Genomic DNA, 21082 nt, shown 5'->3' with positions numbered 1-21082 from the left:
TAATGGACTAACAATCAGTATGAAAAAGTCAGCATTTGACTTAATGATAAATTGTATTTGTTGACAAGGTCATTAAATTGACCATAGAATTTACAAAATGATTACTTTAAACGAGATTGCTGATACTCTTGCTTCGTCAACCTGTTTTTCAACAACAGACCTCGTTTCAGGAATTCTAGATAAATAGAACATGCTTTTCTGTATTGAATCAACTGAGATAGATAAACTCCGTATGCAGGTGACACGGGTATGTTGCTGCATAAGTAAGGGAAGTTATTAGTTAAGGATTGAAAAGACATCACATAAAAATTTGTTGTTAGGTAATCATTAACGTTTTTTTCTAATAAAATATCCAGATATAAAACAGTTGTGTCTAGCTCTATGGTATCTTTGATTTCAAGCTCACCGGGATAAGAATGGAAATCAATATGGTTAATTAACAATACGTCGTTTATACATCGAAATGTCGAGTTAAAGGCAACAAGTGTTTTCTTATTTTCATGTAAAAGATATTGAACAAATTCTGTTTTATATGAATATCAAAATAGGCCTGGCAATAACGGAGCGCAATTGGTACCCATGGGAATTCCAATACATGTAGATCGTTGGAAGACCTAGTTTACAAAATTACATTCAAAGCTAAGTTTTTTAAATTTAATCAATGCAAAATTTTAGTATGTAAATCCAACAATTAACTATATTTATTATTCTATACTTTATACTCTATGAGATAAAAAATGAATAAAGCTTACAAAATACGGCTCTGTTTTGCATTGTGATTTTGGCAGAGCAAGATAGTGTTATTTAAACGCCTTCTTTATCTAAGTGAAAAAACCCTCTCAAGGGTATTCGAAGACAACCACAGCATATCGAATTGGAGGTCACATGCTGCTGGAAAAAATCCCTATTTTATCTCCTTGAAGTGTTAGCTGTGAATAATTACTTCTGAAAATGTGCCTAATCGTAGTTTATGAAACCTCATAAATCGTTTCTTAATCAGAAACATCTATCTGATGAACTGTGAGGAAGAAGAGCGAGTACGGAAAAATGCACCTTTAGAAAAATTACAAAAATATTTTTACTTTCATAGTTCGAGAAGATTTGTAAATGATTAAAGTACAATACTCATTTTGAAAACATATACTTCAATGGGAAATTCATTGAACGTATTTTAGAAAAGAGAAGCAGAAATTTTAAGGTATAACATACATGTAAATCAAACAATAAACTTCTTTTAGATTGATTTTATAACTTCTAGCATTCTCAAAGGATCTGGAATGTTATTATCTTATAATAATAATAATAATTTGGGTTTTAGAAGTTTTTTGCAATGGAAATGTAAACCTGCATGCACTAGGGTATTTGAGCAGTGTGCTATTTTAATCGTGCCAGCACCTAATGCGACAGGGGACCCTTGTCGGTCTCGCTCGATTTAAGTAAAAGTCTCCATGTTTCGTTGTGGAATTTGAACCCGCAACGTAATGATCAATTACTTACTCAGAATCCAGAGTAAACGCTCCATCCGCTGCGTGAACGTGTACGATGTCATTTGCCACAAACTATAACATGAGTGGTCCAAAAAAAAAAGCCACACTAGAAAAAGATAAAAAAAAACCAAACATATATTTAGCTTTTCGTAAAGAGATTGAAGAACAGAGGATCCCAAAGAAAAAGAGAAAAAATCACAAAATCACATATTTTTCTTGGGAACAAAAAGTCATTTTTTAACATTTGAAGCCTTTGCATGGTTAGGAAATTATAGGTTAAATCAACCCCTCAGTACATATTTGGAGGTCTCACCATTTCGTACTGTAATCTTGAAATATCTTAGAGTTTGACCTGTTGCAATGCCTATGAAATAGGCAACGTTTGATGACTCTAAATACAAATTCTTTTTTTTTTTTTTTTACAAGTTTGTGCAAAAACACACCCACAAACTCAACTATACTCTATGAATTTTTTTTTTTGCAAAGGGATAGTTTACATTATTTTGATAAGGCTACAGAGTAAACTGAAGGAAGGGACAAAAGCCTTTTAATGATTCCTTGTTTCAAACAATGTATTCGTTTTCGTAGACCGAAGTCTTTAACTACAAATCAATCATTTTCACTCCAGATGAGTAAATCTGGTTAACCAGAATAAAAAGGCGCTTGCTCTAATTTTCACAGTGAAATTTGATGTTTAGATTCTTAGTTTAAGAATTGAAATCTATGAGCTGAAGTTTAAAAAATATCGCATTATTTTTATCTTAAAGAGGTATTTAGATAAATTCCATCTTTTCTAATTGGTGCCTTATATCAACATTAACTTTGTAAACTTTGTAAACTGAAACAAACATGTATGTTTTATTTGAAAGCCCTTTTCCATATAAATCTTATAGTACATCGTAGGTAGAAGCAGTACGAGTAGCTTACTTCAAAAAAAAAATTACTAGTAATTCTTTTAAACAAAATTAGATAATATCTCCCATAAAAAGAAAACTGACTGATTGATAGATTGTATAAATTTTGTTGATAAGGTCATTGTATCGACCATAGAAATAGTTCGAAATATCTGACTTTTCTTGACTTTTTTTTCCGATTTTGAAATTTAACGAGCCAGGAAAACGTCAGAACCTGCGCCATTGCGAAAACTTGGAATTCACCACCTACAACGGAGGCGGCATTCTCTGTTTGATTGTTTCGATACTTGCAAACCGAATGAAAAGTCAAATTCACCAACATCGTTTTTATGGTTCGAATATAAAATATAGAATCCGATGAAAGCATTTAACTCTCTGTAGAGATTCGTTTTTACTTCGTACATTTTAAAGTCTTGCAAGTCCTTATCGAAATGGCGAGTGGTGTATTCTTCTCATCAGTACGAGTGAGTACTAGATGCATTGCGCTATTGATAAATTGTGAGTTCGGCATTTAATTCGGTTCGCAAGTATCGAAAATCAACTCCGGTCGGAGACGGCAAAATATCCAAGGTTCATAATGGTTTTGACGTTTTCCTGGCAAGAAAAATATCAAAATCGTGATAAAAGCCTGGAAAACGTTAGACTTTTCGGACTACCATAAAATTTACGAAATGATGACTTTAAACGAGAGAGTTGCATGATAATCTTGTTTCATCAAATTGTTTGTCAATATTTAACATTTAAGAAATTGTTCATAGATAGAGCATGCTTTTGCATATCGAATTAATTGAGGATACAAACCACGTAAGGGGATGATAAGGGTATATTGCTGAATAATCAAGGGAAGTTTACGATTGAAAAGTTAAAGGCATCACCTTTATTATAAAACCTGGTAGTTAGGTTGCCCTTTACGTCTTTTTCTTATATTTTTCATATAAAACCGGATCTTTAATATCACATAGACTGTCCATCAGAAACTCGAGCATCATTTTAATATCTATAGAAATTATTAATTATCAGTAATATAATCATGTATGATTAATTTAAATTTGAAAGAAAAACGTAACTGCCTGTCGATGTTTTCTGGTGGAGCACATCTTTCAAGCCGAGAAACTCGTTTAAATCATCAGACTTCAGGAGTGAATTTCAAATTTGATTTTTCTTTTTGATCTATTTGACATGGAGTAAAGGTGCATAAGAGTTCTGAAAGATAAAATCTTATAGGATTCCAATAATGATCTATAACACTTAATATTCCAACTAACATGTAAATAAAGCTCTTATGAAAGAAACATAAAAAAAGGTACATACGGATTTGTTGATTTTAGACCTAGATTTAGTGACAATACTCTGCAATTATATCTTATGTGCAAAATTTAGGGATTTGAATGCAAGTTTAATCTGTTTCAGTCTCTTAGAATACGCCTTTAAGACCACCGTGTACTTACCAAGCTTCCTAAATCATTGTTTTTGATATTTTCATGTTGTAATTAATTGTATATCACAATAGAAAACAAACATTATAATGCCCGAAACCGAGTCTATGTTTGTCTACGTCATAGTTCTATTTGTAATTAATTCTTTGCCTTGTAAGTTGTCAAGAAAAAGAAGCTAGCAGGATGTGTTGTTTACAAACTCTAGACTTCTGTGAGCTATTCTGAGCAAAATCAATGGAAGGTATAGATAAACAATTTTCCCAATGTTAAGTTCAATGACACAATAGGTTTCACACTAAGAGATAATAAATTAAATACCAGTAATAGAATACTTCTATCTTCATAATCATTCATTGAAATTATCTTCTATTTCTTTCTTATTGTTGATCTTTTTCAAAGATTTGTAAACGATATATCACAATTTTCATTACAGCTGTTCACATGCAGAAAAAGTAAAATACAATTACAGCAAAAAATTCTATTTTAACAGTAAAACAATTCTTTTTTGCAATTAATTTCAATTAAAAAAAAATTCCGAACCGAATACGAAGGGGACTATATGTAATTTAAAGAATAAATAAATAAACTCAATTTTATGTATTTAAAATTAACGAAAACATAAGGTAATAAACCATACGAAAAAATGTTCTATTATGCCACAGAAATTAATTTTTTCACGATAGTTCCATTACACCATAGACAATTACATGTACTTTTTCAATTAAATTGGAACATTTAATTTTTCATCTGCAAACTTTTTTTAATCAAAACATTCTGATTTTTTACTTAATTACTCCGATGTTTACGATAAAAAACCTTGAGTTTCTCATTGTCAGTTTCTATGTAATCATTTGGAATTGATGTTTTCTAATTGTGCGCCATTATAGGCAAAGGTGTTTTCGATTATTTTTTTTTTTACAAAGGAGAATTTATTTAAAAACTACTGCATCAGAAAGAAAAAAGTCTACAGCTATTGCCTATGATTCGACGTTTAGATGTGTAGATATCGATTAGTTTTACTATATACAATATTTATTTTCCTCCCATAATTTAATATATGTCAATAACCTCACAGTAATAGACTCAACAAATTCTGAAATATGCTTCATATTCGGATGATTTACTTAAAGAAAATCATAGATGACAACTAACAATGAAACTTTATGTGTGACCGGTCGGCAGGGGATGCTCACTCCTCCATGGCACCTGATCCCACCTCTGATGTTTTGGAGGTCCGTGTTTGCTCTGCTCCTATTTTGTATTGTTTAATGGACTTTGATATTGAATACTGTTCGTTATCTCCATATCCTTCATGATAAACGTAACAACATATCATCATAACCTGCATATTGGACTTATGTTTCCCTATTGATTCAATAGACAAAACGTATTCTTCGAAACAGGTTGCTGATTATTAGAGAATGCAATAATATCAACAATTTAATCATTTCGCAAATTCTATGGTTGTTGCAATTATACTAAACTAACATGCTTTTGTAAACTAATTAAATGCTTCCTTAAAAATAAATTAATTGTTATCCTTTGAACACACGCCTAAACTAAAGATAAGATGGGCTTTGAAATTTATATCTGCTTTTCGTTCAAGATTAAAAAAAAATAATAAGAATAACGCCTCTAAGTTTACCATGGATGGCGTTTTTACAGAAAATGAACCATAGCAAGAAAGTCGCTCAATTTCAAAATCTTAATCGGAAATATGCTTATATGAATTGAGACTATTTTTTATTAAAAACTGTAGTCATCAGAATACTTAAAAATCCAACTTTTCTTTATGTTTGGTCCTCCATGACACATGAACATTCTTCAGAGTTATGTGTTTGCTCTGCTAATATATTGCATGTTTTCAATTGGACGTTTGAATATGATTGCTATAATTCATTTAATATATTCGGTTATACAAGCATTGCACATTAAAAGAAAAAAGGAGAAAAGGAGAGTGCAATTTTCAATACAGTCAGTAGTAAAATAACGTTTATATAGGAACAGTAATTTTGACATCTCAAAAAAATACTCTTAATAGATGTGAGGTTCAGTCCTCCATCACACCTTAACAAATTTGGTTATACAAGAATTAAATGAAATATATGGAGATAGCGAACAGTATTCAAGCTCAAAAGTCAAAAAAACAAAACAAAATAGGAGCGGAACAATCATGAACCCCCAAAAGATCAGAGGTGGGATCAAGTACCATAGAGGTTGTTTGCATATTGTTTAACGTCCCTCTCGAGAATTTTTCACTCATATGGAGACCTCAGGTGCCATGGAGGACTGTTAAATTAAAAAGAAAAAAAGAGAGAAAAAAAGAGAGTAAACTTTCAATCCAGTCGCTAGCAACCTAAATTTGTATAGAGACAGTAATTGTTACAACTCATCCTATTTGTTTTGATGTTCAATCATCGGTTGTTCACTTGGTGTCGGGAGAAAGCATAAACAATAGCGTCTTTAAAACTCATCAAAGCTGCTGAGTCATGCAGTGCACCTTGAGTACAGAATTTTGAACTAATTACTGGCTGTAGGTAGCAGTATTTAATAATGTGACCTTAACAAGAAATTGTAGGTTCATTAACCAGAAAAAATAACTTCTACTGCATTAAATTCATCTTTAATTGTATTTAAGATGAACTGTGATCTAATTCTCTGCAGTGTAAATCCAACTTATATTCAAAGTTCCTCTACTAAAAAGAAAAACTCTCAGAAACATAATTGGTCATACTACTTAACTGGATTTCTAACACGAATTAAGTGGGTTGTAGTAAATATTTCTCGAAGCCTTATTCTTTACTCTTTACTTAAAAAAGAACAGCAGAGAAAGAAAAAGTACACAAATACTGCTAGTATTATTTAGAGTTTATTAATTTTAAAAAAAAATCCTTTCATATACAATAGACAAACAAATATCCATAGAAAACAAGAAACACCCAAACAATTCAGCCAGTCCACTGGTTAACCATTGTAAGAAGGCGCTTGGCTTTTGTCACAGTCAACTTCATAATGGACTGATGCAATAAGCATACATAAGGTTAAAGATAACATAAATGTAATATTTTAGCCAACTTTATTTTTAGATGATCAAGATGTGTCAAGGAAAATCATCATCCTTTATCTAAACAATCTAATGATTCAAAGATAGGCATTCAATCCAGAGGAAAATGATTGTGTTATAGAAAATCTATATCTCAGAAGGAGTACCATATGTTGTACAAGCTACGTTATCTCATAGATAATATTATGAAGACATAAAGAGGTTAATTATGCAAATTTACCTCAACTCGGAGGATTTTCGATAAAATCTTGGCTAATAATAACATTAAACATTCTATTAAACTTTTTATTCCTTTCACCGTACACCGTACAGATTCATGTAATACAGAGGGTAAATCATTTTATTAGAAAAAAGGTGACCGTTCAGTGTCGCATTAGGTGTGCCACGAAAAAGATCCTTCGCTGCTCAATGCCCCTAAAGTGCTGAGGATAAGTATAAATTTGCAGCCCTCCACCGGCAAGTGGTGACATCTCAATATTAGTGGAGAATTTTTGAGATTGACTTAAAGACAGATGATACAAACACATTTCTTTGGAGGAGACTTAATATCATGTCAAAGGTTTAAAAAAGTTTATGATTCCTAGAATTTTTTCTCCTAGGACTTTGACAATATTAGTAATACTTCAATAAAATAACAGAAATGGACAAATCACACTCAGTAAAAGTTTACAGATGAAAACAAATTTCAGAATATGCTAGCTTGGTGCTAAAAGTGTAATATAAACTTTAAAAAATATTCCAAGCCAGGTGAATTTTATAAGGAAAAACATTATGATAAAAAATCGGAAAAATTATATAGGCTGATTTTTGGGTTTACTGGATTTATGAAACTGATCACTTCCTTCATCTTTACATTCAGACATTTTTATATTCCACCAAGTTGTAAGTCAGAAAAGCAATCCTAGCACAAGATTTTATGATTTATCATAAAGCACGTGTTTCTTGTCTGTAAAACTCTCTTGTTTCCGTTTATCCATGACAATATATTGTAATAATTTAATTTCACTTGTAAGACGTCATTTGATTGGTTAAACGGTTTTATCCATTTTGTATAACATAACTTGCCTACGTCACAATGAGTTACGTCTAAAACGTATTACTCCGCTTGACGTTAACTTTTAAAATATGCGATGTTTGAAGCTTTTTACCGAAGGAAAAAATGGAAAAATTGTCTCATTGTCTACATTGAAATTAAATTATAAGAATGAAGCTTATTTCAACTTATGTTATATGATATAACATAACTTGGGGCACTTTACGCTTTTTTATAAACCGCTTCACGGTTTATAAAGCGTAAACTGCCCCAAGTTATGTTATATCGTATAACATAAGTTGAAATAAGCTTCATTCCTTAAATAAAATGACAACGTTGTTAGACGTTTTGAATAAAAAAAAACTACTGATTTCTTTTTCATAAAATTATTAAAAGCTCAACTTGAAAGGCCTGATCTTTTTTCAGTGAACGACAGTACCCATCTTCTTTGAGGGAATCTTATCTCTTCTTTCAAGAATTTAAGATTTTTTTTAAATAAAGTTTTAAAATGGTATAAAAAGTGTTGTATTTATTAGCTTTGGCAGTTAAAACTCAAAGAGTGAAAATTGCAGTGTTTTAGATGTTCAGATACTTACAGCATATTTTTAAAATAGGAAAAAAAAAATCACTAGTATAGGACACAGCTAAAGATGCATTATTATACAAAAATAATGATACGTATGTCTTTGTTAATTTTCAAATACTGTGCAAACTGTTAATTTATATTTAAACTGACTTGTTTTTGTTTTGGCTATCTATACACTATTAGAAAAATGATTAGTTACATTGTTTACACACAGCATAGAGCCATGTGACGTTAATTCTTGGGTCTGACCGTCAGAAGGTTTCACAGAGCTAATTACGCTGTCAATTACCATCGCAGGAAAGATCTCGTAAAAATGGTTCTGCAGATTCTCTGCTAGGATGGAATATGTAGATAAAGTATATATTTTCAGGTTTTACTACTTTCCGTAAGGTGCTAACTCTGAATAAAACCTCGTGTTCCTGTAAGAGAATTTGATTAATGGCTGATTTGGCGATCATAAATTGTATCTTAAACAGAAACATGAGAAACGCCTTCGTTTCTTTGATGAAGAAGAGTAAACATGACTTCATGATTTCCAGAAATAAGCAATGATGTTATTTTCTGAAGGTTGAATGAAAAAAGACAAGTTTGTTAGAACAACTGCTGAATTAAGACCTTATTGGCAACATTTAATTGAATTATTGCTGTTTTACCAAAATTTCACTAAAAACATCTGAAAACATTTGTTTTCAGATGTTAGCGCAGGTTATTTTCTACAGAAACATGCACCAATATATCTATCGAAAAATATTTTGAAGTCAAATTCAATTTTCTTTAAATTCTTTGAATAAGCCGTTTTATTCTTTGATATTTATATATTACCATAAATAAATTTCATATTTAAAGTAATTTGGCAGAATGGCTTTCAAAACAGATAATCAACAGTACATTATATAAAATTTAAATCAAAAATGTTACTCCCTCCTCTGATTGGTATATTTTATATGATCTAGTGGTTGTTTCTACATAAATATGGGGAAATAAAATCTTGGCTACAATTTAGAATCTTATAGGAATGTCATAAATATATGTATTTGATTGCAAGCTATGTATGCAAACACAGCTACTGACCCCGCAACGATCACCAATAAATATCTCAAAGATTTTCTCCTCGTAAGATCAAAGTAATCTTTTATTTTGATACATTATTTCTATGTAAAACAAAAAAAAAATGTTTTGATACATTGCATGTTTCTATGTAAACCAAAAACCACAGTACATTAAAGGTAATCTTTTTTAAATAATAAAATACGAGTATATGGAGAAGAAGAACATTATACAAGCTCAAAAATCCATTAAAAAACTGCTTCGAGTTTTTGAGCAACTTTTCAAGAGGAAGATTGCAGAACTATGAATACATTTCATAAACCAATATCCCCCAAAATATTAAAAATAATTTGACAGCAGAGGTAGAATTAGGTTCCTATGCTTTTTTACGGTATCATTCTTTCTAGCATTACCAAATATCAAATTCCTACCATTAACAGTTCTCAAGATATAAGGTGTGGAAGGCGGCAGACGGACTGACAGACGGACCAAGCAGAGTGTTTATATAGTATCACTCTGCTTACAGGCGACATCATATATTTATTTATGTTTTGATTTTATTATCATATATATACTTTGTTTTTGTTATTCTTGTTCTGTTATTTGTCACCGCTTTAATTGTTTGTCTTGCATCTTGTCAGGCAAATTGTTAATTCAGAAATACCCTGATAAATATTTACCAACTCCATATTACTATGAACTGTTCTAACCGGAGGGAACTGCATATAAGCTGTATACCTGTTATGCATTTAAATAATTACGTGTATGAAAAATATGGAGATAACAAACAGTATTCAAGATCGAAAGTTCATAAAACAATACAAAACAGGGGCAGAGCAAACAAGGACGTCTAAAACATCAGAGCTTGGATTAATTCACATGGAACAGTGAGCATCCCCTGTCGACTGGTCATACCCGTCTTGTGCTCCTTGTCATGATCGGTAAATAACGGAAAAATCCGTCGTCAATTCAGTGTATAAATAATGGACTGACAAGAACATCATTCAGCATTTGACTTGATGATAAATTGTATTTGCTGACAAGGTCATTGTATCGACCATAGAACTTACGTAATGGTGCCTTTAGACGAGATTGTTGATACTCTTGTTTTATCAACTTCTTTATCAATAATTTACCTCGCTTTAGAAATTGTTCATACGTAGAGAATGCTTCCGTATCGAATCAACTGAGATATATAAACTCCGTATTCAGGTGATGAAGGTATATTGCTGCTTAAGTAAGGAAAGTTGACGATAGAAAAGTTAACGTCAGCATGTTTATCATAGAGCTGCTTGGTTGTTAGTCATGTAAAATATCCAACGAAACGGTTGTGTCCGAAAATTTCTTTTTGATGCATTGTTTCTATGTAAAGCAAAAACAACAGTGCATTAAAATTTATATATTTTTTTAAATGTATGAAATATATGGAGATAAAGAACAGTCTTCAAACTCAAAAATCCATATAAAAACTGTAAGACAATATCCACAGATGACCATTAATTTGACAATAGAGGTTCAAAAAAGATGCCAATTAGGGAATAACTATCTTCTAATTTGGTATTTGCGACCGTTAATGCTGATTTAACGGTCGCAAACTGAGTTTTACCGGCGACGCGTAAGCGGATGTAAAACGGATGTTTGCGACCGTTAAATCAGCATTAACGGTCGCAAATACCAAATTAGAAGTTTAGTTATTCCCATTCTAATGCAATCCATGCATTTTGTTTGTTGTTTACGTCTTATTTTGTTGAATTTTGTTACATGAAATACGTCACGGAGCATTGTATTTTTGCGTCGCTCCATTATGACGTCATAATGAAAAAGCTTTCACGCTCGTTAATGCTCGTTTTACTGCTTCAAACATCAGTGCATTAGCCAATCAAAGAGTGTTTTACAAAACAATTGCATTAGAATGGTATTTTACGGTATCATTCTTTCTAACAAATATCAAATCCCCACCATAAACACTTCTCAAGATATAGACGCAAAGACAGGTAGCCAAATGTCGATCAAGGTGATCAATACCTAAGAATCTCTCTGCTAGCAGATGGAATTGTTATGCTTTGCTTATATTATCATATATATACTTTATTTTTGTTATTTTTATTCTATTATTTGTAACCGCTTCAATTATTAGTCCTTTTACTTGTCAGATGAATTGTTAATTCAAAAACAGCCTGATATGTCAAAAAAATGTAGTCGTTAAAATCACAATTGGATTGTGACTTGAAGGCTCAAGTGAGCTTTTCTGATCACATTTTGTCCGTCGTCCGTCCGTCTGTCTGTCCGTCTGTAAACTTTTCACATTTTCGACTTCTTCTCAAGAACCACTGGGCCAATTTTGGCCAAACTTGGTACAAAGTATCCTTGGGTAAAGTGAAATTTAAATTGTTAAAATGAAGGGACATATCCCCTCGCAAGGGGAGATAATCAAGAAAAGACAAAAAATAGGGTGGGGTCATTAAAAAATCTTCTCAAGAACCACTGGGCCAGTAAAGCTGAAACTTATGTGGAAGCATCCTGGTATAGTGTAGATTTTAAATTGTTCAAATCATGACCCCCGGGGGAAGGGCGGGGCCACAATGGGGAATCAAAGTTTTACATAGAAATATATAGGAAAAATCTTTGAAAACCTTCTTCTCAAGAACCACTGGGCCAGAAAAGCTGAAACTTATGTGGAAGCATCCTGGTATAGTGTAGATTCTAAATTGTTCACATCATGACCCCCGGGGGAAGGGCGGGGCCACAATGGGGAATCAAAGTTTTACATAGAAATATATAAGAAATATCTTTGAAAATCTTCTTCTCAAGAACCACTGGGCCAGAAAAGCTGAAACTTATGTGGAAGCATCCTGGTATAATGTAGATTCTAAATTGTTCAAATAATGACCCCCGGGGGAAGGGCGGGGCCACAATGGGGAATCAAAGTTTTATATAGAAATATATAGGAAAAATCTTTGAAAATCTTCTTCTCAGGAACCACTGGGCCAGAAAAAGTGAAACTTATGTGGAAGCATTCTGGGGTAGTGTGAATTCTAAATTGTAGGAATCATGACCCCCGGGGAAAGGGTGGGGCCATTATAGGGAATCACAGTTTAACATAGAAATATATAGGAAAAATCTTTGAAAATCTTCTCTCAGGAACCACTGGGCCAAAAAAGCTGAAACATATGTGCCCATGGAAGGATCATGGAGTAGTGTAGATTTCAAAATGTCTAAATTATGATCAGTGGGGTAGGGTGGGGATGCATTATGTATACCAGGGGGAAAATCTGGTAAAGAACAGAATGGTCAAAGCTTCTCAGGTGAGCGATGTGGCCCATGGGCCTCTTGTTTAAATATATGCTTTAAATTCTTCTTTCTATTTGTTTAGAGCGATCAGTTTGGAATCTTGCCATTTTCTATAGATACTGGAACTTAACACGTACATGTAGTAAAATTCTATTTTATAGTTACTGTCTTTTTTAACATATATCCATGCCGATTTAGAAAACTACTTAAATATAACGTACATTTCAAGATATATTTCTGTTTAATAAAAAGCTTAAAATTCATCTAAAAATTCATCGTTTTGTTTCAGTTTATTCCAAAATAGATTCTCTAAGTAATCACATTGTGATATATGTCACAATCACCACTATAAAGACACGATTGCCCTAGAATATGAGTAAGTAACGTACATTTCAAGCTTGTAATAATATGTAAATTAGTAATAAGAAAATATTGAAAAAGAGCAATTATTGACATAAAAATCATTTTAATGAAGCGTTTTAATGCAGTAATATAAGAAATCATAATGTAACAAACGAGGTTATTTGTCATCAACTACATGAATGTCACGTCACTTCGGTAACGTTCATTTCACATATTACTGGGGAGTCCCCTCCACCTCAGTTTTACCATTCTTTTGTGCTGTTTCGCTGAAATTGACACCGGTCGTAGCCTAGTTACTTCTACCTGTGTGCAAGGGTACAGACAAAAAAAATAAGAGTCAGACGTATTTTGCTATGATCTAACAAATGCTCGTGTTTGACCATTGAAACTTAACATAAATCTATTCCGAACATATACATCGACAGTCTTGTTAACAATTTCATTTAGTATGTTGCAACATCGTTTGTCAAAACACAAACATACGTGCTTTTCAGCAGATCTGGAAAAATATAACCCAAAATGGAATGATTCAAACAAAACTGAGTATTGTGTGCCTTTCAGTATTTGAAATGTACGTGACCGTCTTGTGTTCTGGGTTTATTTGTTTTGTTTCTTTTTCCTTTTTGTTTTGTTTTGTTTCTTTTTTACCAATTATAAGCCTATGCATACCTTGTTTTAAATTATCAACAACAATTAAATTAATATTGACGAAAAGTCGCATATTAAAAGTAAACAAACTGCAAAAGGGTTGCCAAAGATGAATTTAAGACACTTAGAAATAAATTTTCTAGCATATGGTAACAGTCTACCACATTTACGAGGATTGGGGGTGCATTTAGATGGATTTATGTGGTCAGTTGTCAAATGAATTGTAACGATAATTTTGTTTCACTCATGTAAACGCAATTCATTGACTAAATAAAAAAAATGTCAGTTAGAAATACGCAAAATGTACGTTACCATACGTAACGTACATTTCAAATATAAAAATCAATTCTTTTCCACAAGCGTACGTTAGACACGCAATATATTGACACTATTTGAACTTGCATATCATAAGAAATGCATCATACAGGTTTCGTATTCAGAAATATATACCAGGTATCAAAATTATATTACATATAATTGACCTTGATATATTTTTTTCCTCAGCAGAAACGTTTCTTTTCATTAATTTTGGGATTTAGCCGACCTCCAACATTTGAAACTTTCCTTTGTGTACACATTCGAGTGTGTGAAAGTATGAGAATACATGAAAATTCGTGCGAGATTCACTTAATTCGAATTTCATGGTAACGTACATTTCAGTCACGTACATTTCAAATGATCACTTTTCATGTAAAAAATAATATTTAATTGTGTTAAGCAAAACGTCTTTGCCAGTTTACAGGATACAAGGGGTTGCTTATTCAGAGTCGTCTAATATTTTCTACTTAATATATAATCTTAATGGAAGAATATAGGTAACGTACATTTCTTTCTAATCTCTACGATTGAAAATGTCTTTCATTCCGTAAACATATTTATAAAAGTTGCTCAATTTGTTCTATTTCATGTTACATTATCTAAGTAGGAGTAATTAATCCTTTGAAATTTCAAATTTAACCCATCAGTAAATAAAGGAGAACAAAACTATCAGGTGTATAATCTTTGTGTTTGCTTGTAATGTGGTTGAAATAGAATTAAGCGACAGGGACATTGCACAATAAAAATTATTTATTATCACAAAGAAAATGTATTTATTGTTATGAAAAGAAAGATATATGATACAAGGTTTAACTTATCAGAAAATTTTTACTTGAGAATCAAAACTATATATTACACAGAGGGGATTCAGCATAATATTTGCCTCGGCGACAGTAACGTACATTTCAAATAGGCTACTATATTTGAATTTGGAACTCCTTAAATACCCTTTCAGATCGATAATTATTTGAATTCTTATTCATTGTTATATGACTATTTATAATGTTGATTTAAAAATTACATCAGTTGTATTTCTTCTAATTAAGGAATGACTCTAATTCTTGGCCATATTATCGAGTATAATCTGGTTTGGGTCAGTTTACGCTTTATAATCCGCGAAGCGGATTATAAAAAAGCGTAAACTGACCCAAACCAGATTATACTCGATAATATGGCCAAGAATTAAAGTCATTCCTTATAATTTAATTTTAAATTAATTAAACAACTTTGGATGTAAAATTGTGTTGCTTTTTACGAGTTCAAATTTACCGCGCAATAATACAACCGTAGCAACGGAAGTGATGTGAAGCGAGGGGAGGTAATAACTGATACATGGATCTAGCAGCCATGATGTGTGTTTACATGAGGTAAGATCGAGTAATTGTATAAAGTTGAAGGTACATTTATTAAATCTGGAATTTTCCATGGATTCCGAGGACTGGAAATGAGGGGATTGCATGGATATGATGATTAAGCTGGTCGTCAAGGGGGTGTGTCCCCATACCAAACCAGATTATACAAAATGTTATGCGTTCCTTTTTGGAAATCAACCAATGAGAGGCGAGAATACAAATAAAATTAAATTATATGAAAATAAGGCGACATTATTTGAGCCCTTGTATTGAGAATGGGTGTTTAGTCACCTTTAATTCATTAGAGGGCATTATTGTGAAACATGACGTCACGCCCTCCCTGCAACACGTGAAAATTCGCTCACCCAACCCTACCATCAATATATGATTTTACCTTGAATAATATTTTGGATATTCAAAGTACTTGTACTTTTAGGCTGTAAAAGTTGAAGGAATTTCTTTCCAATTGTCTTCGGCTTGTTTTTGAATATTTTTCAAATTGAAACCCTGCTATGAGAGCCACCTCTTTGTCACGGCTGCTGATTACTATTTGCTAATCTAATTAAATTATAAGTACATTATAGAAAATAAGAAATTCAGCAACTTATTCCTACCACACCAACAACAGAATTTTCTTATAAAATATATGACGCGTCTTTTGCTTTGTATATCTGGTGGATACTCCCTGATGTGATTAAGAACGACAGGTAACTGTGAAAGAAATATTTATCAACAACCACAGAATTTATGGTACGTCAGTTTATTTATCTACAAAGTGGTAAATTTCATTATCTACTTAGTATTCACTGTTCAATCACAAAAAATAATAATAATAATTAATTCGGTGAACCTGCACTTCTAATTGAGTAGTGATCTGAATTTCAGGCTTCTTGTTGCACCACAACATGAGAAACTTTTCTCAAAAGAAATAATCTCCAAAGGGAAGTAAAGCAAGCAACCAACGAACCAAACTGTTTATTACACGCAGTTACTATATAGTATGTCTTGAGAGATAGTCAATACAAATCTATAAATGAAAACTAAGAAATTTCAGGTCAAAGACTGAAATGAATGACGTCACCTCAAATATAGTATAAATAAGTCCTCCAGACATGTCACCTTCTGAATAAAGATAATAAAAGATAATGTTATGCATGTAGGAGAAAGAGTTTCTGACTGGAAGATAGAACGACACTGGGTTTTCGTGAGAATAGTTTATTAAGAAGATAAAACCTGGTATATGCTGCTCAATGTTTCCATCCTATATCCTGGACAAACAGACACAAATACCACCAAACACAATAGTTCACTGGTAAGACACTCAGAATGAACAGTTAATACGGTGCTACAGAATGTGGCCTCGACATACTCGTCTGCAGATAAAATCTTAAGTGCATTCAGAATGCAAGATAATGTAGACCCTGATTTATTTAGACCATTGTATCGACTTCCGTGTGAACCCGAATTAATGCCATTGTTCATGAATGTTAGCATCCCGACAGAAATAGACAACAAAACGTGCAGTGGAAAAGTACGATGGCCGATATCAGCCATGACAGTTTACATACAAATTTAAGGGTAGCGTGTCAGTGAATTGTTTCACATGGCAGTCTAACCTTAAAGCAGTGGCAAAATGTACAGGCTGTCATTCCGTGATGTCAAGTTACTGTGGCATGATATACACTTTGCTTTTCGTAAAGTGTACAGCGTGTTCATACAACTTTGCTTGATGGCACTTTACCCTTAAGTGCAATTAAAATACTTTATATCCAAAAAACAAATAAATGAATAAATTAAAAAAAGATAAGATCAACCAACCAGCATGGGAAACTATTAACATTGAGGAAGTGCAGTTTCTGAGACTTTATTGTGGTCGCCATCGGGGTCAAAATGATTATTAACATATGCGTATATCCAATTTTGTGTTACTTAACTTTAACTTATTGGTGATATACATGTATGAACCTTTAACTATGTAGTATAATGTATTTTAATTAACCTTAAACACGTGGCTATATATCTGCTGCCTAATCTATTTATGTATTTATTACATAATAAAATATGTTCAAATCTATCGTCCTGAGTGTCGAGTAAAGGTCAGCTTTTGAGCCCATCACCGGTATATTGTGACTTCATTATATGAGTGAAAAATGTTTGAATGGATAGTATAAAATCAATCATTCAATCAATCACATTATCATTTCATTCCTTTGAATTTTTTTTCACAAAGCTTTCAAGTTACGTTTTGATAAAAGAAAAATGGATGACGAAATGAATCCTTAGAATACTAAGAGGGTAGATAACACCTGCAAAGCATAGCCATATTACAAGAAGTCAAGAACTTTAGAAAACTCGTTATTTTTGTTTATTTTAAAATCTTTAATTGTTTTAGGGGGGAGGGGGCATTCACTTGGCAGAGGTGTAAGATATTATTCAGATCGCGTACTTTTGTAGCTGTTCAAAGGACCTTTTGGGGGGAGGCATGAGTGATATACTATAAATATCCTTACTTTCACAAAAAATCATTTTATAGTTTTACACAAAGTTAACGTTTATATATGTTAATATAATTCTATATGTTTGTAATCGGCCCCAATCGCAACCGAAATAAATGTCTCAGAAACCGACCTTTCTCAATGCTAATAGTTCCCCCATGCTGGTTGGTTGATCTTATCTTTTTTTTATTTATTCATTTATTTGTTTTTTGGATATAGAGTATTTTAATTGCACTTAAGGGTAAAGTGCCATCAAGCAAAGTTGTATGAACACGCTGTACACTTTACGAAAAGCAAAGTGTATATCATGCCACAGTAACTTGACATCACGGAATGACAGCTTGTACATTTTGCCACTTTGCTTTAAGGTTAGACTGCCATGTGAAACAATTCACTGACACGCTACCCTTAAATTTGTATGTAAACTGTCATGGCTGATATCGGCCATCGTAGAAAAGCCTGTGTAGTGGAAAATGACCACACGGGGATGCGGCCTGGTAGAGAGACAAAAGCTATCAACATTGAATGTATCTACAAGGAGGCCTAGCCTCGCACGTTTTGTTCTGCCACCGTTCAAAGAGTTAATTTTCACGATCCCATGGTCCTTACAACTTTCAGACAGTAGTTCGTTTGATGTAAAGCTCAGGCAATTGTCACATAATGTTTACAAAAGACACAAATAACTGAAATTCTAAATTTTGAACACGATCTACTTTCTTTCGAGGCATGTCAACATCAACGGTGCTACGTCATCAAAGTTATACGTCATCAATTTAAATTAGCAATCATTCATGTAGTTTTGCAGGGGAAGTCTCATAGTTTTGATAAAACGAAAGTCGTATGAGATTAATAGAACATCTATAATTGTGTGATTTAATATTGGCTTTATCCAACTCGTTAGAATGGTGTATATTTGCTCGGCAAGCCTCGCGAATATATACACCATTTCAACTCGTTGGATAAAGCTAGTATAAAAAAACAAAATATAGACATCCTCTATTTATTCAATAGAAGTTTGCTTAAAAACCGTCTTTTCGCGTTTTTCCAATTTGTACAGTCACCATTCTGACAGCTTCATGTATGACAGGTGTATTTATTAATTCTTGCACTAGTGAGATTTCTTGTATGCAGCATTGTTGGTTAATCCAATGACAATTTAGACCGATGTTGGTTCCTCATTCCTATTTTGTATAGATATACAATCTGAATTTTAAAAAAATAAAATATCTTTTATATGCATCGATCTTATTTTCAAACCAATATGCATTTTTGTGACTTGGCTTCAGCAATTGACACAATGATACTTTGAAAAGTTCAGATGTTTTATTCATTTTAATAAAAAAATTGGAGATCATTGTATAAATCTTCAAATATCATTCTACAAAAGAAATGTATAAATGTGAACATAATGAAAGCTTGATTATTACTTATGATTAATTGCACATGTGAATCAGCTCAACTTAATAGTTCTTCTTTCCCAGGTCCATTTCTGAAGCGGACTTTGTGAGCAATTGCGTACCACAACTATTCCATTGTTTTTGTCTAGTTCTATGCATGCATTATTGATATAACTTTTAATAAAATTTTCCTGAAAAAAAAATATAAATATTAAAATTCGCATTTGATTTTTGATAGGTGCCATCGGCCAGTGTAACACTTAACAATTTAAATTTTTTTGAAAGTTAACAGGTTTAGAATTTTAATATACAAGCATTAGTTCAAATATCTAGATCTCAAAACACAAAAAGAAAAAAAAAACTGATTTCGTATTTTGAAATTTAAATGTAAATTATAAATGTTAAAATTGTTATCCTCGAGACATTTAAAAAAAAAATGAAAAATACGTGTTACACGGACCTTTTGAATTTCAAAATTTCTTCTGTGTTAGACGTTTTCTCACAAGATCAATGATACGGAATTTAACGAAATCAGAACTATAGAAGAAAGAGTACCCGTGTGTATTCCCACTGTAGATATTTGCTGAGCGTTGTACATGGTCCCACTAATACACTGTTTATACCATTATACACCAGACAACCTTCGTCTCTTCTAATGGTGTTCTCACGTGTCAATGTCCAATGCTGATGAATAGCAATTTTTTCATGTTTCATAGTTATAGAACATTGCAATACATGTAATTAACTCATTTAACATCCAGAAAAAGCAACTTTTTTTCAATTTTAAGCTGGGATACAAAATATCAACCATATTTAAACTACAAGGATTGAAAACAAGTAGTTATATCATTTGTTAAAAATAAAATCTGTTGAAGAAATTTTTATTCATTTTTTTATGGTATTCTTTGAAATACCTGCGACATTCCTACAGGAACACATCCTTTGACAGAAACAGGTTTCCCAAAGAAGTTTCCACTGGTATAGGAGTCTATACACATATTGTTAATCTTTACCTAAACAAAAATTCGTAATTTTACTTCATTGTTTGTTCGTAAATCATAACACATTAATGATGAAATTTTACATTTAAATCAGTATTACATTGTATTTCTTCCAAATTATAAAGATTTTGACTTTTTAAGGAAATTAGCAATATTTTTCTCGCTTTTTCTGACATTGGGGAATTTCACTTTTCATCATGTTTTCTGTATTTCTTAATGTCACGTGTTACCTGACCAGTGGCTTTACACCCGTATGGGACATACAACTCTGGATACACGTGTTTAATGTACCAGTCAAATGATTTACATTGTAGTCTTTCTCTAATGGCCTTCCTCTCTGACACGTCTCCTATATTAACCTGTAATTAGACAGTCATAACAATAAAATCTCAGAATCCTATAAATAATTAAGTCAGCCGTCTTGAAAATCTAAGTGAATTAACTGAATACAAATGGTACATCGCAGTGGTGTAATAAAATCCAAAATTCCAGCAACACTAGGGATCTAAAGCTTCATACAGTTATCTTTCTTTTTATGTTCAGTTTGACCTAAAAATATTCTTTGAGTATGCTTCTACCTTCCAAAGCACTTTTGCCATATAATGGTTAAGAGAAATTACAATTCACAAAGAAATTTTAAGCTGAAAAAA

General features: G+C 32.2%; 1 protein-coding gene across 2 annotated transcripts; it reads right to left on the bottom strand.

The window, feature by feature from the left end:
* Window positions 1-19388: 19388 nt before the first annotated feature.
* LOC134263712 (polypeptide N-acetylgalactosaminyltransferase 5-like) lies at window positions 19389-20946 on the bottom strand. Of its 2 annotated transcripts, none has more exons than XM_062746094.1 (4): window positions 20607-20946; window positions 20346-20444; window positions 19987-20115; window positions 19389-19622 (listed from the first exon to the last, which is right to left on the bottom strand). In XM_062746094.1, exons 2-4 carry the CDS (start codon window positions 20427-20429, stop codon window positions 19485-19487), a joined length of 351 nt encoding a protein of 116 aa, XP_062602078.1. In that variant the 5' UTR covers window positions 20430-20444; window positions 20607-20946; the 3' UTR covers window positions 19389-19484. The 2 variants fall into 2 exon arrangements, with proteins under 2 accessions (XP_062602078.1, XP_062602077.1); XM_062746093.1 differs by having other exon boundaries at window positions 20663-20932.
* Window positions 20947-21082: the final 136 nt, after the last annotated feature.

The sequence above is a fragment of the Saccostrea cucullata genome, unplaced genomic scaffold (assembly GCF_032062105.1).
Source record: "Saccostrea cucullata isolate Sc308-1 unplaced genomic scaffold, CSIRO_AGI_Scuc_v1 ctg17482, whole genome shotgun sequence".
NCBI lineage: Eukaryota > Metazoa > Mollusca > Bivalvia > Ostreida > Ostreidae > Saccostrea > Saccostrea cuccullata.
This window is presented reverse-complemented; position numbering and strand designations above follow the sequence as displayed.